The sequence below is a fragment of the Chiloscyllium plagiosum genome, chromosome 1, assembly GCF_004010195.1.
Source record: "Chiloscyllium plagiosum isolate BGI_BamShark_2017 chromosome 1, ASM401019v2, whole genome shotgun sequence".
NCBI classification, from domain to species: domain Eukaryota; kingdom Metazoa; phylum Chordata; class Chondrichthyes; order Orectolobiformes; family Hemiscylliidae; genus Chiloscyllium; species Chiloscyllium plagiosum.
Genome location: NC_057710.1, coordinates 149,426,215 through 149,447,355, shown reverse-complemented (window position 1 = coordinate 149,447,355; position 21,141 = coordinate 149,426,215). Strand labels below are relative to the sequence as shown.

The 21,141-nt window shown below is 40.3% G+C and overlaps 1 protein-coding gene across 4 annotated transcripts in view; it reads left to right on the top strand.

Moving 5' to 3' along the window:
* Positions 1-21,141, top strand: part of slc10a7 (solute carrier family 10 member 7) — a 269,973-nt gene that overhangs the window by 211,172 nt on the left and 37,660 nt on the right. For all 4 annotated transcript variants that reach the window (XM_043699319.1, XM_043699311.1, XM_043699337.1 and 1 more), the window contains exons 8-10: positions 5,234-5,399; positions 7,712-7,763; positions 7,928-8,001. In XM_043699319.1, coding sequence (XP_043555254.1) covers positions 5,234-5,399; positions 7,712-7,763; positions 7,928-8,001 — 292 coding nt within the window. The remainder of the gene's footprint in view (positions 1-5,233; positions 5,400-7,711; positions 7,764-7,927; positions 8,002-21,141) is intronic.

Sequence of the window (21,141 nt, the reverse complement as noted above, 5' to 3'; positions counted from 1 at the left end):
TAGGAGGGAGAGCTCAGGAAACCATAGGCCAGGTAGCTTGACGTTTGTCATGGATGAGTATTATGGGTTGAAAAATATGATGCTGGAAAAACACAACAGGCCAGGCAGTATCCGAGGAGCAGGAGAATCGGCGTTTCGGGCAGAAACCCTATGCTGAATATTTTTTATCTAGAGATACTGAAGGAGATCAGACAACAAATGGCACCAATTTAACAGCACACTGTTCTTTAATGCAGTCGGAATATACACTTGAATTATACATACCTTATTACCTGTTATAAACTTTAGGTTACACTCATTTGGTAGTGAAGAGGTAGTAAAGTGCTGGAAAAAAAGGTTTTTCATCTTGCACTCATTCGAACAATTCACAAGAAATACCAAGAAAAGGGAAAACAGCATTTAGACTCTGAGAGGAAAGTGTTGATTGGTTAGCAATGAGCTCTGATTGGTGGAGGTACTGTCATGGAGAATGCACCCAAGTTTTGCTTAAATTTTAAGTCAGACTGGTTGACTCTGACTGGTCATTGTGTTACCCTGATAAATAAGCCAGCAAATAGCTGTCACTTATTCTGAGTTGAAACATGTGCAGTATGTTTACGTGTTCTTTCAATTTGCAAAGAATAGGACCATATCTATTAAGTAGCTTCCAGTACAGGTAGTTCTCCTATAACATGCGCTTCATAAACATGATTTGTGAATTGTGGATTTTTTTTATAAAGTGAACTCCCATTCACTGTTATGCGATCCCTTCCCTGTATTACCAGCCAGCTGTGATTTATTCTGCTGGCACATCTATTGCAACAGGCTGTTGTCTGTGTGTTTGTTTTTTGCTTCTATCTGCACCTAAGGTAAGGAAAGCGAACGTTAGAATATTTTGCTGGAATGCTTACTGGAATCATGCACGGCGTTGGGGGGTGGTTGGGGTCTGAGGACTGGGAAGAGAGCGCGAGAGGGAGCGAGGAAACGTGCAAATACGGTGACAGCCAGCAAGTGTTGGACAGTAAGCAGGGCCTTTCATTAAGCAGAGGCTTAGTTGCTAGCTACCTGAAGCTTCACACACGTAGGGTGTATGTGTGTGGAAGGGGAGAGTTGTGAAGCTAAGGATGGACCACTCATGACTCTGATCTCTCCCCACCCCATCCATCCCCAGGTTATGCCTGATCCAAGTTCACCCAGTCTCCATTTGAAAACGGTGGGGGAGGGGGGGGTGGGGAGCAGGGAAGAATGAGAGAGTCTGGACCCCTCATTCTCTCTGAAACGTGAGACCCATCAAAAGCTCCAGCTGTTCAAAGCATTCTCAGCTCTTTAGCCAATCCCTCAAAAAAGAGATTTTACTCTTGCCAAAAAAAAACTCCCAGAAGTTTCACAAAGTTTAATGTCAGAGATAAACTCCAGAGTCAGGAATACAATACATTGGGAAATTTCGCTTGTAACAACTTGCCTTTTCTGTAACTGACCAGGAATGGACAGGTTCACTAAAGTGGAGTCCCTAACCCCGGTTTTAACCATAAGCCCAATTACTTGTATTGCGCATTTTTCTATAACATGATATCACATGGCAACACTTACCTGTATGTAAATATGCACTACTCTATGAGCATGACTGATACTCTGTACATCGCTACAAAGTCTCAACAGAAACCCCAGACTGAACACCCAGCATTGACCGAGATACTGGAATTAACAACGGCAGAAATAACCCTGTTGACTCTGCAAAGTCCTCCTTATTAGCATAATGGCTAGTGCCAAAATTGGGAGAGATGTCGTACAGATCAGTCTAGTACCAGCCTGATATTGTCATACTTACAGACTTGACAATGTCCCAGATGTCACCATCGCCAACCCTGGATTTGTCCTGTCTCACCGGCAGGGCAGACACAGCAGAGGTGGTGCACAGTGGTACTCACTCAGGAGAGAATTGCCCTCAGATTGCTTAAGATTTGACTCCAGAGATCTTAAACATGGTCAGGAAACTCCTGATTACCACATATCATTCTCCTTTGACAGATGAATATCTTCTCCATGTTGAATAACAGTTGGAAGAATTCCTGACGGTGGCAAATTTGCAAAATGTACTTTGTGTGGGTGGAGACAGGACACCAACTTGTGGAATGTTTCAGTGAATATCTCTGGGACACATGCACTAAACAACCCCATTGTTCTGTGGTCGAACACTTCAACTTCCCCTGCCACTCCGCCAAGGAGGTACACGTCCTGGGCCTTCTCCACCACCAAATTCTAGCCACCCGAGGCCTGGAGGAAGAACGTCTCATCTTCTGCCTTGGGACCCTCCAACCACACAGGATCAATGTCAATTTCACCAGTTTCCTCATCTTCCCTCACCCCACCTAATTCCTGAGGGTGGCAAGTTTGCAAAATGTACTTTGTTGGGGGGATTTTAATATTTCACCACCAAGAGTGTCTTGGCAGCAACATTATTGATTGAGCTGATTGGGTCCTAGATGACATAGCTGTTAGAGTGGGTCTGCAGCAAGTGATGAGGGAAAAATATATTTGACCTCTTGCATTCCAGTCTGTTAGCTGCGAATCCATTTGTCCACTACAGTATCGCTAAGAATGACCACCGCACAGTCTTGTGGAGATGAAGTCCCAATTTCAGGTTGAGAACATTCCGTTGCATGGTACTACTATCGTACTGAATGGGACACATCTTCATACAGATCCAGCAACTCCAGACTGGGCGTTCATGAGGTGCTGTGGGCTATTAACAATGACAGAACTGTACTCCAGCACAACCTGCAACTTCATGGACTGGCATATCTCCCATTCAGCTATTACCACTATCAAGCCAGGGGATCAACCCTGATTCAAGGGAGATGCAGGAGGGCATGTCAGCAGCAGCACCAGTCCTACCTGAAAATGAGGTGTCAACCTGGTGAACCTACCAGACAAGACCACTTGCATACCAAATACCATAAGCAGCAAGTGCTAGACAGATCTAAGCAATCCCACAGCCAACAGATCAGATCTAAGCTCTGCAGTCACAGCATCTCTACAATGTAGAAACAGACCATTCAGCCTATTAAGTCCACACCAACTCTCCAAAGAACATCTCGCCCGGGCCCAACCCCCTACTCTATTTCTGTGACCCTAATCCACCTAGCTTGCACATCTTTGGACTGTGGGAGAAAACCAGAGCACCTGGAGAAAACCCACGCAGACACGGGGAGAATGTGCAAACTCCACACAGTTGCCCAAGGGTGAATCAAACCCAGGTCCTTGCTGCTGTGAGGCAACAGTGCTAACCACTGAGCCAGCATGCCACCCTGTCACATCCAGTCATGAATGTGATGGATAATTAAACAAGTCACTGGAGGAGGAGACCCCTCAAATATTCCAATTTTCAATGATCGAAGAGCCCAAAACATGAAGCTGAAGTATTCACAACAGTCCTTGGCCAGAAATGCCAAGTGGATGATCCATCTCGGCCTCCTCCATTACAGATACCACTCTTCAGCCAATCAGTTCACTCCATATGATATCAAAAAATGATTGGAGGCCCTGGACATTGTAAAAGATATGGGCCCTGACAATATTTAGCCATTGTACTGAAGAGGTGTGCTCCAAAGCTTGCCAGTCCTCTAGTCTCTACTGTTCCATGATGGGGAGGTGCCAGTGTTGCACTGGAGTGGAAAAGCTCTCAATGTGCTCTCCTGTACATTGGGGAGACAGGACACCAATTTGCAGAATGTTTCAGTGAATATCTCTGGGACACATGCACTAAACAACCCCATTGCTCTGTGGCCGAACACTTCAACTCCCTGTCCCGCTCCACCAAAGACATGCAAGTCCTGGGCCTTCTCCACCACCAAATTCTAGCCATCCGCAGCCTGAAGGAAGAATGCCTCATCTTCTGCCTTGGGACCCTTCAACCACACAGGATCAATGTCGATTTCACCAGTTTCCTCATCTCCCCTCACCCCACCTAATCCCAGATCCAACCCTCCAACTCAGCACCACCCTCTTGGACTGTCCTACCTGTCCATCTTCCTTCCCACCCACCTCCACCCTCCACTCTGACCTATCACCATTACCCCACCCCCACCCCACCTTCATCTACTTATCATATTTCTGGCTAGCTTGTCCCCCTAGTGCCACCCTCCTCCCATGTACCTCTCAACCTCGTTGGGCACTGCCCCCTCCATATTCCTGATGAAGTGCTTATGCTTGAAGTGTCGATTTTCCTGCTCCTCGGATGTTGCCTGACCGGCTGTGCTTTTCCAGCACCACATGGTTGGACTGTGATTTCCATCATTTGCAGTCCTCTCTTTCTCCCTGAACAAAGTCAGATGTCATACAACGCCACATTATAGTCCAACAGGTTTATTTCACATTACAAGCTTTTAGAGCAATGCCTCTTCATTAGATGGTGAAGTGAAGCATACAGGCATAGAATTTATAGGCAGAGAGATCAAAAGACCATACAAATGGTGAGTGAATGTCGCATAATAATTCTCTGCAGGTGATGAAAAGTGTCAGATGGTGTGAGTAAAGTATCAACAGCTGAGTAGTAAGGAATGGGGTGACCCATAATCCAATTAATTGAGGCAGAGAGATAATTACAGAAATTTAAAAACAAGGTGATGCTGGAGACAAACCAAACAGCTGGAATAACTTGGAGAAAGTGAGGACTGCAGATGCTGGAGATCAGAGTCAAAAGGTGTGGCACTGAAAAAGCACACCCGGTCAAGCAGCATCCGAGGAGCAGGAGGACTTATGTCCGAAACGTCAACTCTCCTGCTCCTCGGATGCTGCCTGACCTGCTATGCTTTTCCAGCACCATGCTTTTTGGCTGGAATAATATGATAGGTGCAAGGGTCGCATGCCAAGGGTTTAACCAAGGTAACAAGTAACCCAAAATTGTACAAACTAATTAAAGTAGAGAGATCATAGCAAGTTATCAAATTGATGGTGTTAAAACAGGACAGTAAGGAAGACTTTCCAGAATACAGAACAGTGTAATAGGATTACATGTAGCGCGACATGAACCCAAGATCACAGTTGAGGCCGACTTCATGTTGCCCTAATTTAAAAAATGTTAAATTCCTCAGAAGAACAGCTATGCAACTAAAAAGCTTTGAAATCCTTTGGGGACACCAACTGAATAATTCCATTCCTGTATAATGCCACTGTGCTGTCAAATTTATTTTGTGATGCCCAACTTGACTTAACCCTCCACAAAACAAACTTATAATGCTCTTTCTCCCTACAGATTTTGCGAAGATACAGCAAGGATTGGCTTGAAAGGAAAAAGCCCCCATTTGGAGTTATCAGCAGTTGTGTGCTCCTTATGATCATATATTCAACATTTTGTGATACTTTCTCCAGTCCAAAGATTGACCTAGATACCTTTAGTCTAATAATAATTGTTCTTTTAAGTAAGTGTTGCTTGGTTGGACTTTATGATAATTTTTTTGTTGCTGTCAAGTATGTCACTGACAGCTATGTCAGGACAAGATTCTGCAGCAGGTCTGATGAAATCTGTGATTTATCTGGTGGTAAGCCAGTGAAATATTTGCAACACCTTTTTTTTCCCTTGACTACTTTCTTCGAGCACATGTGCTGGTCATACCATTTAAAACTGCAGACAAAACATAAAAAAAGGTTGCATTTATTTTCATTGAGTCACCAATTATTGATGCCAAGTTTCTTTCCTGTGTGTAAATATATTTGATGAGCTAACCACAGGCAAGTAAACTATAATAATCTTTACTAGTAGTGAAGAAGAAAATATAGATTTGGCTGACTTATTTTGTTTCAATCACATAGCAACAATGAAATCGGGAACCCTGATGTATGCTACCTGGCCCTTCGAGCCTGCTCCATCATTTAATACAATTGTGACTGTTCATTCTGCTCTGTACTCTGTTCTGGTTTTTTTTTTCCATACCATTTGACTCCTTTAGCTAATTACTTCCAAAAAAAACACCTTAAATGTTTTGGACTCAACCATTTTCTGTGTCAGAGAATACCACAGGCTCACTATTCTCTGCGTGAAGAAATCTTTCCTCATCTCAGTCCTAAATGATCTCACCCATATCGCTAAGTTGTGACTTCATGGTTCTGGGCTCCCCAGTCATTGGAACATCCTTCCGGCTTTTTACCCTGTCTAGTCCTATTAGAATTTTTTATAAGTTTCTGTGAGATCGCCCCTCCCCCCCCCGCCCCCTCATTCTTGTAAACTGCAATGAATATATTCCTAACCGATCCGTACTGTTCATAGCCTCTCCTCATACGTCAGTCCTGCCATCCCAGAAGACAGTTTACTAAACCTCTGTCGTGCACCTCCATAGCTAGAACATCCTTCCTCAGATTAGGGGGATAAAACTGCACACAATACACTAAATGTGTTCTCACCAAGACTTTGTAAAATTGAAGCCAGACTTTTTGAATTTGTCTTGCTATGAAAGCCAACATAACATGTGCCTTCTTCACTATCTGCCCCCCGCTTTCCCTATTTATCACTGTTGAGATAGTAATCTGCCTTCCTGGTTGTTTTTTTTTACCACCAAAGTGGATAACCTCCTATTTGTCCATATTATACTGCACATACCATGCATTTGTCTACTCATGAATATTTGAATTCTTCCCTCTCTGGGAGGGTAATTGATTATGTTGGGATAGTTTCATAAATTATTACAGCCCTTCAGTACCTATGCTCATGTTGACAGCCTGTTATTTCATATTATTATGAACTCAAACTGGTAACCTAAAACAAGTTCTTTGCGTTAGGATTAATCTGAAACCATCAGGAACTGTCCAGCCATGGAGATACAGAGCACAAATCAATCAGGGTTGACATTGTTTATAATTCTGTAGTTTTAGCTGATGTCACTGAAGAGCCAGGAATGACTTGACTTTTTTTCTGTCCTAGTCCAGGGACTCTTAAATATTTAAAGTTTTCTCTTCTGAAATCAGCTAATAGCACATTCAAGGGATTCGACCTGGAAATTATTCTTTATTGGGAAGTTTCTTATTCTTTCAAATAGTTCATTTATTCCAATTTTTTTTTCTTTCAATATGAGATTTTAGTTTTGTTTTAAATAGACTTAAGTTGTGAATGAGAGTTACAGATATCACGATACACCTAGTCTGAAACTAATACCACCATTATAACTCCCATTTTTCATAAATATTTCATGTATATAATTTCATACAGATAATCTATTAGTTTATCTAGCGATAACTTCTATCAATTATTTCAAAAGCTCCAAGTTGCCTTTTAAGAAAAATAATTGAAAGTTCAAGATAGCCAACATTCTGTTGAATGCCAGATATAGTTTCTTTCTTTGAACCACATGATGGGACTGGTTAATTTGCCACTGAACTAGTTTTATTCTTATATCACATTTAAATATTATAGACATTTCAGAAAATATGAAGTGGGGCATTATAATTCTTTTTAATATTGGAACAAAGTACTCAACTGCAGTAATAAAAATGCAAAGAGCAATGGATAGCTTGAAATTTTAATATCATTGTACATCTTGAAACTTTATATTTGACAGTTGAATAATGTAACAATTAAAAGCTTACTATACAGGAAATGTTAAACTTAAATTTCATTTAAGATGAATGTATCTACATAGTTGTTCAAGATTTGTTCCAATTATATTGCAATCTGCATTCACTTTGAAAATATTTCTGTGCTGTTGAGGTTTATTAAATATTATTTTCATTTTTCTTTCAGTATTTTTCCTTCAGCTGAGTTTCATGTTTTTAACTTTTATCATTTCTACAAGGTGAGTAATTGTACTTTTGTATTGACACATCAGTATATTTTACTTTACCTGTATTTTTCAAATATAATTTGGTAGTTACAATATGTATCAATTGCAAATATTTACATGAAAACTTGCCGTAAGAATTAATTTAAACATATATTCAATTTCTCTTTCTCTTTCAGAAAAAAATCAGGTTTCACAGCTGCAGACACAGTTGCCATTATGTTCTGTTCCACACATAAATCACTGACTCTTGGTAAGTAAATTTCATTTTAGAAAATGGAATCTCAGCAATATAATCTGTTCTTAAGAGTGGTTCCACTTACTGTACTTCAAATTGCTTTTAATGACCAGTGTACTTGTTATTAATCCTTACAACATATTGGAAATAGACTGCAGTAGTGACTTTAAAATTTGTCAATATTTCCAGTATCCACATAATTATTGATTGATATAGGTGGAATGATATCAAGGATTAATGTTATGCACTAAATAGTTCAATTCTTAAAAATGGTCTGTACCATTTATAGCTGAAGTATTTCAAGGGAGGCATTCGGATGTGGAACTTCATTTCTATGAGAATGTAGTGAATCCTGTCAAATCCCAGAATTGCAAGTGTTTAAAAGATGCTGAAATGCAACGGCATCTATTTTACTGTTTCTTCATGAGTTAATAATCTTAAGCAACAAGAGCATTTAAACATTGCAAAAATCATTGTCACAGTCAGATTGAAAGCAAAATGCTAACAAACACATCCCTTTTCAAACTGTCTGTGTTTAGTTAATTACAAATATAGGAATTATGTATGTATTTGCTTTAACCCTGAGTGTATAGTCAGGAGTTCAATTTTCAAAACACCGCTTTAATTGAGAAATGCCTCCTGATGTCTTTTTCTGGCATGTATAATAAAAAGTTTTGCTCAGTATGGACCAGACAATGAGTTGGTTCCCTGACTGGGTTATGTAATCCTGATAGCAGATATTCAGAATTTTGAGGGCACTATACCTTTTTCAAACTAGTAATTTGACTGTTCAAGTCTTCATTGAATAAAGTCTGCACTTCATGAATATGCCATGTCTTGCCTGATGAGCCTTTTCAGTTCCAGGGCACATTCATTCAACAGGAATTGGGTTCTTGTCTGCACCCACTTATGTAGGTATCCATTGCTTTCGGACAGTTGTTGTGAAAGTAGGATAATTTACGACAAATGTCATAATATCACTACGTCCAAACCTTTTAGTGATGCCTGCAATTCTGGCAGACTGTTAATTGGGCCAAAGAAGGCTGAAATTCTGACATCGCAAGATCCTTCCTCACGTTTCTGAGTTGCCTGCACAATCGTGCTTTTCTCTTGTCCTTGAAATGGAGAGACCTTGAAGGCTTTAAACTTTTGTTGGTTCATAAAAAGAATATGGAATTGGTGGATTGGTGGAATTTTGTATTGAATGATGCGTCCCAACTGTGCTAACATAAAAATAGCTGTTTTACCTATATCCCATATTTCCTCAGAACAATAGAAGAGGGGGGAGACAATAGCCAGCAAAGGTTGTAAGTGACCGCAGGGTAACAAATTGGGTATTTGTGTCTCCTAATATACTATGAGTACATTTTTCCTCTAAAATACAGCAAATATTTGAAATTAATTATTTTAATATAACTTGATTATTCCAAATTTGGCAAAGTGCCAAATGTGTTACTTTGTACTGCTTTACTCCATTACACATTGTATGTATCATGTGTAGTGCCAGGGTTTGCTGAAAAAGTATGAGGCATCTGAATTTGCTCTAGCTAATGTGCAAATTGCCAGCAACATGTAGCTCTGAAGGGAGAGCCAAACCTAAGATGCAGCGAAAGCAAGTCCGCTATCTGAGAGACAAATCTGGCTTTCACACACAATTGGTAAGCTCTCTAAAAAGACCCATTAAAGGTACCACAGTATTTCCAGCTCAAAATCCTCACTGAAGAATCAATGGAAGACAAGCGCTTGTGATGTGCGATAAGCAGAAGGAAGGTTGAAGATAACGTGGAAAAGATGTAGACTGTGCTTACTTGGAGAAATTAAGTTTTAATTTATTGTTTTCTTATTAATTGTATTTATATAAGTGGGACTGTGTTACTAAAACAGCATGCTTATTAGACTTTACTATGAAGGTCTCACTTTCTCAACCTTGACAGTTGCCTCAGGTAGAACTGCCACTGCTTGTCTCTCTGTCTAATGGTTATGGCAACTTTATCTTTATTGTTTAGCATTAAAATAAATACCATCCAACCATTCCAAACTCTCTTGTGCCTCAAACTGCCTATAACGTCAATGTCTTTCTGACCCGCTTGCTGTCACTTCTAATTTTGTCCATTCATCTTTCCGTGCTGAACAATATCTCCAGAACCCCACCCCCCTCCTGCTAAGTTTATTTAAACCCTCCCTTACAGCACTGACAAATCTCCCCTCAAGGATGCTAATCCCATTCCAGTTCAAGTGCAAACGGTCTGCCTTGTGTAGGTCCCACTGCCCCTAAAAACAGTTCCAATGTCCTAAAAATCTGAAGTCCTCCCTCCTGCACCATCTCTTCCAGTCATGCATTTATTTGGCCTAACCTGCTATCCCTATACTCACTTGTACATGGCACCTAAAGTAATCCAGAGATGACTACATTTTGAGTCCTATTCTTTAATCTATTTCCTATCTCCCTAAATTCTGCATTCAGAACCGGTTCCCCTTTCCTACCCATGTCATTAGTACTAATATATACCACAAACTCTATCAGTTTGCCTTCCCCCTTTCAGAATGTTCTACAGCCATTAGGTGGCATCACTGATCAGGGCACCAGGAAGGAAACACACCATCCTGGAGTCTCTTTTGCACCCACAAAATGCATGTTTCCATTACGGACCCCTACCACTATAGCCTTGCCATTGTTCTTCCTCCTCTCTTTTGCAGCAGATCCACCATGGTGCCATGAAGTTGTCTGCCACTGTTCTCCACTGCACAGTCATCTGCCCCAGCAGTATCCAAAGCTGTACATCTGTTAGTAAGGGGATGGCCACAGGGCACTCGTACACTACATTCCTTCCTCTCCTCTGCCTGTTGGTCACTCATGCCCTTTATGTCTGTTCCATCTGCATCATTGGCATAACCACCTCATTGAATCTGCTATCTACAATGTTCTGAGTATCATGGATCCTCCATCGTGAAATTACTTGCAGCTCTTGCTCCAAATTGCAGTTTGCCAGTAGCTGCAGCTGGTCACACTTCCTGAACATGTGTTCACCAGGGACAACTGATGCTTCAGTAATTTGCCAGCTAGCATAGAGCTTTGCTGCTGGTCTGAGCTTTGCTGCTATGACTTTTAAGCCCCTGAGTAATTTTCTTTTCTGAAAGAATATATAATAATTATGCTTATCAAATATTACTGTTAACTTCCCTTAAGCTAACTGTACTTCCGTTACCCTACCTTGCTGATTTACATTCCTTTATTATACTGGCCCTGACATTCACTTATTGTTGTTTTAGTGAGACCACACCTGGTATGTTGCATACAATTTTAGTTCCCTTACTTGAGGAGGGATCACTTCCATTGGACATAGTTCAGAGGAAGTTCACAACATTGGTTCCAGAAATAAGGGGCTTGTTTTAGGAAGAGAGATTAAGCAGTTTAGGCCAATACTCTCTGAAGTATAGGAGAATGAAAGGAATTGAAGTATACACAATGCTAAAGGGGATTGACAAAATAGACGTAGGTAGGTTGTTTCCTAATGTGGGGCAATCTAGGATGGGAGGCCATAGCTTTAGGATAAGGGGTGGCAGGTTTAAATTAGAGATGATGAGAAATTAGAAAAAAAAACACATTGGTGGAAAAGCTCAACAGGTCTGGCAACACCTGTGGAGAGAAATCAGCGTTAACATTTCCAGTCCAGTTCTGAGGAAGGGTCACTGGATCCAAAACGTTAATTCTGATTCTTCTCCAAAGATGCTCCAGATCTGCTGAATTTTTCCAGCAGTTTCTGCTTTTATTTCTGATTTTAAGCATCCACAGCTCTTTCGGTTTTTATGATGAGAATCTGTAAAATTCCAGACTATGTTTAATGCTGAGATATTGAGTAAATTTAAGGAGGAGATGTACAGGTTTTTAAATGGATTAAAAGATTATGGAGAGTGAGCAGGAAAGTGGAGTTGAGCCAAAATGAGACTAACCATGATCGTACTGAATGGCTGAATAGTCTTGAGGGGCTGAATTGCTTAATCCTGCTCCTACATTTTATGTTCTAATACAAATTCAAACATGTGAGTTCCCTAAAAAATGATTCTAGCAGGAGAACAGGATTTCTTTTTTACTAAGGAACTTAGCTGTGTTTTTTGAATTGAATTGAAGTGGCTTTATTGTCATTTACTCAATGAGTACAGTGACAAATTTATAAGTCGTCACTTACAGCACCAACTGAGCTACAAAGGTATGTAGGTACTGCTTCTTCAGTTACAAGATCTTGGAAAATAGAGAAATAAGAAGTCCAGCATTGCAGAAATAAAAGTTCAAAACAATGGTCTTCCAACCTAGACCACGCTCGCACTCAGCATCCAGTCTGCACAGGGCCTTGGCTCCAAACCATGCCAGGTGTCACCTTGGGGATCACCTTGAGGTTGAGAGATCGCTCTGGGTTGGAGGGGGAGTTCTATTGCACACCCATACAAATACTTCCAATGTTTCTTACTTTTTCCTCACTAAGCTATGAACATTCCTATTTTTCACTTCAAGGTTTGGGAAGCAAATTAAAATGTAAACAAACAGGCCTACATACCACTCTGCAGCAAACGAACAAGAGTAACTCAAAAATGAAACTAAAACCACATTCCCCTTCTGAACAAAGAATACACGGTATACATTAAACTTGAAGTTATACATTGTTCTTAACACAGTTCATTTTGTTCTACCGAAAAGGTTGCTTTAAGGGGTATTTTAATTTTTGTCACAATCTGTCTTTTTCACTCGTTCTGTTTTACATATACAGAAGTAACAGTCTATTTACGTCAAATACACCATGACTATGCATAGAAATCATATTCTACTCAAGTCCATTTTGTTCTCAACCATTTACTTTCCTTTGTATTTGCTCTTGATGAAGCATCTGCTCCAGTACTATATCTTCCTGCTACATGAATGAGTTTCAAATTTTCTGGCAGCAGTATTAAACTCTTTTTTAAAAAAAAATGTCTGATTTTTGGCATGAAACTTGCAAGGAAAGTTAGAGGAAAATGGTTCATATAAATAGCAGTCTGTACATATATGTTGGATATGTCGTCTTCAATGGCAAGAATTATGTTTTTCAGAAAAGTTCTGGATAATGCTGGCATCAACAGCCAATTTAAATGACTTTTAGTATAATTCAAGCTGTCAGAAGCACTTTGACAATTTAAATTCCTTGCCTTTCTTTAAAAAGCTTCTCATTGAAGCCAATACATTGCTGAAATTCAGAACCAACTTTGGATGAAATTCACTTTTGCTTTTATATGGCGAAATTTCTTGATTTGAAAGAGAGAAGATGTTGAAAATCCTGGCTATCCTTGTTTTTGCTTTTCTTATTGCTACTTGGCTAGGTTCCATAACATCACCCCAGTAAGTTGCTTTTGCTGTGAAGAATACACAATATGCCAAGTTTATAACCAAATCGGCTCTTCATGACCAGTCAAACTATTTCTCCCAGGTTTGGCCGAACACAATCACATCATCAGTATATACATTACAATGTAGTGATCCTCTTGCTTAATCTTTTAAATATTTTCATTCCGAGCAATATGATTTTGCATTAGTAACATGCACCTGGGGCTACGAAAGCTGATCGTTCTTTGGTGGTATTGGTCAATGGAATTTCCAAGAACTGTTTAATGAATCAATTTTTGAAACAAACTTTGCTTGTTTAATTCTGTCATACAGTCATCTAATCTTGGAATTGTATATGAATCTGCCTTTTTTCACTGCATTGACTTTGTGATAATCCAAACATAATCATTATGACCCATCTGGTTTTGGTAGAATTACATTTGATGACCTCCAGCTATTGTGATTCAATTAAATAATGTCATTTTACTTCATGAACTTGATCTCTTCCTTCACTTGGACTAACTTCCTTTGGCTGAGCCGATAAAAATGCTTGCTTTATGGATAATTCATGCCATACGTTAACATTATATTGACCAAACATGTTTTCCTTGGCCTATTTACACAAATCAATTTCTGAAACTGTAATAATTTTCATAGGTCACATTTATAATTTTCTAGTGATTGCTTCATATTCCATCGAATTTTTCAAGCATTTCTGCATTATCTAATATGATTTCTGGAGGAATGGTTTTGGAATTTTGATTTTCTGATCCATTCTCAAGTTGCGCTGATATTTTTATTTTGCTCCCAAGTCCTTTTGCTGCCACTAACATATTTACCTCCTGAATCATCCTCCCTGTCATAGCATTGCTTTAACATACTAACGTGACGTAGTCACTAATACTTTCTCCTGTATGGAGTTCTTATTATGTAATTCATATCACTGAATTGCTTTTTGATTTGATAAGGTCCAGTGACCCTCACTTTTAATAGTTCACTAGGGTCAGGTGAGATTAGCAGAAAGAAGATGGCGGCACTTAGCTTTGAGGATTACAGAAGATCATTGACCTTCTTTCTACATTGCTGGATGTTCCTACTCACGCAAGACCAGGTTGCAATCTGTGTCCACGCTAGCTTATTCTGATTTGTATACCTGCTGGAAAAAGGACTTCCATTCACCCCATCACTCTGTTCACCAATGGTTGCAGATCCCTGTCTGTGAACCAGAGAGTGAGTTGTCCTTTCCTCTAAGCTATGTGTTCGGTAATAACAGTTGAGCACCACAGTGTGGGTGCCTGTTCCTGGCTTGGATCATTTAAATTGGTGTGCAGTTTAAAATATGTACCAGAGGCATCAAAGCCAGAAGATCCTATGATCTGTGTTTCCATCTCTCGAGCTGTGTAATTCCCCAAGAAAAGTACCCAAGAATCCTGTTGCATAATTAATGAAATGAAGACGAGAAGCTTGATGGAGCAAAATCACTCCAGCAAAGGCAAACTGAGTGTCATGAATGTCATATGACAAAACACTTCAAGTGACCATGGGAAATTTGACCCATAGATTAGAAATGTATTTTTTTTAAATGAAGATAACTTAAAATATCCTCTCACCTCATGCCCATTTAGCAGTTTAAAATGACTGAATCCTGTGGACTCATTTGGGGAATCCTTAATAACGAGTAGTAACAAATCCAGTCATTAGGATAATCCTGACAATCGGCTGTAATCACTGTCTTTAAAGTTTGATTTTATCTTTCTAATGCTCCTTGTGATTGTGGATAATGAGTTGAAGGCATAAATTGTTTGATTCCCAACTGTTCATTATTTCTTTAAATTTCTGTGACATAAACTTTTGATTGTATTTTCTTTGATAATTCAGTTCTTGCAAAAAAAAATTGAACTAATATTTCCACTAACATTTTTGTCAAAATGATTCCCAAAGTAACTGCCTCAGGGAATCTTGTTGAAACATTATGATCTCAGCTGAAGGTAATTCGGAAAGTCGGATTCCAGAAGAAAACCTGACTTGATAGATATTCTGGGTTCTCGCAGTTGGCCACCGTTTCCTATTCACTAAAAAATATTCACGCAAAACGGCCAGTAGTCTATCATAACAGAACTTCAGTTTATTACACAAAAGAAATTTTAAAAAGCTATACATATGACACACAAACAGCACAACAAAGTTTCAACCTGCTCCTCAACATTGTCATTTTATTCCTCTTGCTCTTGGAGACCAAGACTGCTGAAATAAACTTTTTACAAATTTGATATCAAAGATTTTTTCAGTTGTAACAACTTGAAGATTTCCATCCAAGCTCTCTGGCTTATATTCTCCATAAATTAAAATACTTCAGCTACATTTGATTCTCCTGCTAGGAGAAACTATCCTCCTTATTAAATTGAACTTCTGACTCTTCCACATGGAAACCTTGAACCTTCTGTTCTGAAGTCAAAACGTAACTAGTAGATTCTGAGCTGTTGTGATCTCAGCAATATAAATATTTCATTGATTTCCACAACCGTACTTCCTCCAAGCTCTTTATTGCAGGCACATGATTTCTTGGAATTGATGCGCTTCGGTCACTTTTCCAAATTATTTTAAAACCTTTTCTTTAAAAAAATTACCTTCACTCAATTCACCCACATCCTCTTGTGTCTCTATTTTAAAATCTAAATCCCAAAATATGATGCATCTATTCTGCACCTTTCACCACAAGATCACCACATTGTTAAAGATGCTGATTCCCACCTCTGGTTTTAAGTGGAGGTCCTAAATAGTGTACTAAATCCTGCTAAATTGCTCTTCAAAAACTTGAATGGGAATCAGGAATACAGGTTTGATATGATGTTTCCCCACTACCTGACAAGTACGTCCTTATGCAGTCCTGACCAAAAAAAAGTTCTAATATTTTAGCATGTGTTTTCTGAAAAGTTAAGAAATCTGTCATTGGAATTTTGCAAGCCAATCAAAGTAACACTTTAATGCGCCAAGGAGTGGAGGTCAATGTGCAGATTGTCTGATTCCCTACTAGATTGTTCTGTGTATCCTTGGATCCCTGTCAGTAAACAATAGCACAGTTATATTCCTACACTTTTTAATTCACTGGACCTGTAACCCCATCTCTTCACTTCAACAGTTGCACATTTGTTAAGATGTAAGTAAGTAAACTGGCCTACAGACTTCATGGTAACAAGGAATCCAGAGCAATTAAACAATAAAGAAACTGAAGCCTTAGACGGAATTTTAGGGGTCTGAGTGATATGGGCTTTGGCCAGACTTCTGGCAAGGCCTATCTCAACACCTGGAGCACCTTGCTAGATCTTTTATGCTTGTGACAAATAGTGCAGCACATTTTTCGCTACGCAGTGGAAAACTGCCAGTTAAGGGGAATTATTGCTTCTTAAACACCTTGTTAATGGCCCAACTCATCTCATTAATATTCAGCTTCCTATCTTACCAAACATGTCAAAGAAACAATGAGCAAACTCCACAAAGAAATCAGAGCGGGTACCTGGCAAATTCAACTCTCCACTTGCTTCAAAGGCCCGCCATGTTGGACACCCAACATCAATATCTCAGGGTAGGCTTCATTGCTACCAGCCACATTCACCCCACGTCCACGGACATTTGCATCCATTATATTCCAACCTGTATGGTCCCTCTTGGCATATCTTCAATCCGCTTAAGGGACACTTCTGCACTTCAGTGCTACTTCTCGGTCTGCACCAGCAACTTATTGTAATACTGCAGCAAGGACACTGGACCAACATGGACTGGACCAGACTACATCTCCAGGCTCTTCACTTGCTGTCAAACCACACTGACTCTGAGCTTTCTGGATGCTGTTAGCATCCCTACATTGCATTGCTCTGTGCTTTAACCCCTCAGCAAGAGCTACCAGGTTCAAATTACCTATGTCTTGCTTTGCTGCTTAGAGCAGACATAACACCAGAAAGCTCATCATGGTTGTCAGCAGACCTCAGGCCGCATCAGTCTGTCAGAGGGGATAGCATTCTTGTCAGGAGGTCTCAGCACAATAAGTAGTCTCCAATAGCTGTCTCTAAGGGTTTGGAAACATTCAGTTAGTCACGTGGGATGGTCAAAATCAGATACACTCCACATAAATTGTGGAGAGGCAAAAATCAGGCTCCCATCTGGCACTTCTTATTGTGATCTGTTTTCTTTCTAAAACGGGAGAGACAGGTATTAAAACCTACTGAGTCTCGAGGCAAATAGCCCTCTCAAAAACTTAGCGCAAATTGGATTTAGCCAAATAAAATGTAAGATTTACATAACATATGATGTCCTTCTCCTTTGTGAATGCTCATGCAAAGTATTTGTTAAGGACATCATTCGCTTCCTTGGGCTCCATGTATAAATTCCTTCCTTCATCCTTGAGTGGACCAAATTTTTCCTTGGTATCCTCTTGCTCCTTACTTGTGTATAAAATGCCTTGGGATTTTCCTTAATCCTGTTTGCTATGACCCCTTTTAACCCTCCAAATTCTTTGTTTGAGTTCTTTTCTGCCATCATTTTATTCTTCGAATGCCCTGCCTGTCTTCAGTTTCCTAAACATTACATCTGCTTCCTGTTTCTTTTTGACTAAACTGGTCCTGAGCTCTGATCAATTGGCCTTGGAAAGATTCCCACTGACCGGACTTGGATTTACCCTTAAACAATTGCCCCAATCAACATTTCCCAGTTCCTGACTAATATTGCAGTAATTAGCCTTTCCTCAACTTAATATTTTCACCAGAGACTACTCTTATCCTTATCCATTAGTAACTTAAAACTTATAGAATTCTGTCAGAAGTCATAAGACACCAGATATAGTCCAACAGGTTTAATTAAAATCACAAGCTCTCAAGGAGCACTGTTTCTTCATCAGGTGAAGTGGAGGGAGGTGCACAGGCACAGAATATCCTGTGAGCCAACACAAGCACCTCCACCTCATTTACAGAAATGGTCCCCCATTGAGAACTTCAATCATCTGGCTGGGCTTATTCCCCAATACCAGGTCACGTATGTCCCCTTCCCTAGTTGGAGTATTTACATATTGTTTCAAAACATTGTCCTGGACGCACCTAACAAATCCCACCCACCCCCACCCCCAAATTCAAGCCCCTCATACTAAGTGAGTCCCAGTCAATGTAGAGGAAGTTAAAAGCACACACAACAAATCTGTTTATTAGATTAGTTTCCCAGCAGTGTGGAAACAGGCCCTAGGCCCAACTAGTCCACACCGACCCTCCGAAGAGTAACCCACCCAGGCCCATTCCCCCTAACTAGTGCACCTAACACTACGGGCAATTTAGCATGGCCAATTCACCTAATCAGCACAACCTTGGACTGTGGGAGGAAACAGAAGCACCTGGAGGAAACCCACGCAGACACGGGGAGAATGTGCAAACTCCACACAGACAGTCACTCGAGGCTGGAATCGAACCCGGGTCCCAGGCGCTGTGAGGCAGCAGTGCTAACCACTGAGCTACCGTGCCGCCCCGATCCAAACAATATTGTTGTTTTTACATTTTTCCATAATTTGTCCACATATCTGTTCCTCTATCACCACCTGCCTGTTGGGAGACCTGTAATACAATCCCATCAAAGTCATTGCATCCTTCCTATTTCTGAGATTTATCCATATGACCTGGCTGGATAAGCCTTCCAAGGTGTCCTCCCTCAGTACAGCTGTGATATTCTCCCTCATCAGTAATGCAACTCCTCTTTTACATCCCTCTCAATTTCAGCTGAAACTTCTAAATCTTAAGCTACCAGTCCCTCTCTCAACAAAATCTCTATAATGGCTACAACATGATAGTTATATGTATTAAGCTACACTCTAAGTCCATCTGCTTACCTGACACACTCCTTGCATTGAAACAAATGCACTTAAGACTGCTAGTCCTGCCATGTTCAATAACCTCCCATCTCTGTTCTTTCTTAGTCCTAATCTTTGACTCCTTTTGGGTCATTTTACTTCCTGATCGACTGCATTAGTTCATGCCCTCCTGCCACACTAGTTTAAGCACTCCCAGATGGCACTAGCAAACCTCCCTGCCAGGATATTGGTGCCCTTCAGTTTAGGTACAACCCATCCTTCTTGTACGGGTCCCACTTGCCCAGGAAGATATCCCAATGATCCACATATGTGAAGTCATCCCTCCTACACCAGCTCTTTAGCCACATATTTAACTTTACTATCTTCCTATTCCTAACCTCAGTGGCACGTGACACAGGAAGTAATTCCAATTTACAACTGTAGAGGTCCCATTTTTCAATTTCCTACCTTACTCCCTGACTCCCTTTATAGGACCGTATGTCTCTTTCTGCTTATGTTGATTGTACCAATATGGATTACAACCTCTGGCTGCTCACCCCCCCCCTTCAGAACATATTGTGCCTGCTCAGAGACATCTTTGACTGTGGTAGCAAGGAGGCAAGACACCATCCTGGAGTTTTGCTTGTGGTCACAGAAACGCTATCTGTGCCCCTGACTATGGAGTCCCTTAACACCACTGTTCGCCCACACTTTGACCCCCTCTGCTGTACAACAGTGCCATTTGTGGTGCCACTAATCTTGTTGCTGATGTTGCTTTCCCCTGAGGCCATTCTCACACATATACACACACACACACCCCACCCCCTACCACCACCATCATCAAACTGTATCCAAAATGATGTATCTATTTGAGAGGGGAATGCTCACAGAGATTTCCTGCACTGCCTGCCCACACTTACTTATCTTGCCTGTGGTCACTCAACTCTTCTCTGTCTATGTAGCCCTTACTGGTTGTGTGATCAGCATGTTAAACATGTTATCCACACCATTCTCAGCATCATCGATGCTCCACAGTGAGTCCATCCACAACTCCATGCGGCACATCAGGAGCGCAGCTGACCACATTTACTACATACATAGTCAGCATGGACACTGCAATCTGAATCAATACTGTTGAAGCATATCCACAAAATCTCACCATGATGTTTAGTTTTGGTTTTCTTGGAAACTGGCATTGATTAACTCAAAACAAACCAAAGTTGCAGTAGGAAAAGAAGCAGGCTTAAACCCTATACTTGTTTGCTCAAACAACTAAGGACTGTTTCAGAAATGGATAAATAATTTCCCTTGTTTGACCTTTACCAATTTAGTGTTTGATGGTAATCATGGCAGAAATGTGATTGCATGCCCTGTATGTCATTTTTGGGCCCCAAACCTCACCTTGCGTGTCCAAATAACAAGGGTGAATTTAAACACTTAGCACAAAATTCAAAACAGATACTAGCACTAAATGCCTTTACTCAAAGAATGATAATGGTTGAAAACATTTGTTGGGTACGGCAATATGATGTTGAAGTATGTGAAGATCCAATTATTTGACTGACTAGATGAGTTTGAACAAAATCTAAAGGCCTTCCCTTCCCTGACTTTTTCGTTGTAGTGTTAAAGGAAACCAAAGTGAAGACAGCTCGTTTTGATTTAAAAATGGTGTACGCTTTCATGTAGCTTGACCGTGTCTAGTAAAGTTTGTAATCCAATCTTTTCGATCAAATGGTGCACTTCTAACATTTTACAAAATCGCTAGCTGTGTAAGTTGTTCATGAAAATGAAGGAAGTTCGATTAATGGAGATGAACAAAGAAAGAAGTGACGGAAAGGGATGGGGTTGAAGATGGTAAAATAACAAGTGAAAAGAACATCCACATTGAGAGAAGGACAGAGATGTGGCTTGTCATAATAAGAGCATTGTCATTGAGGACTGTGCTCGATGGAGTTCAGAAGGATGAGATGGGATCTGA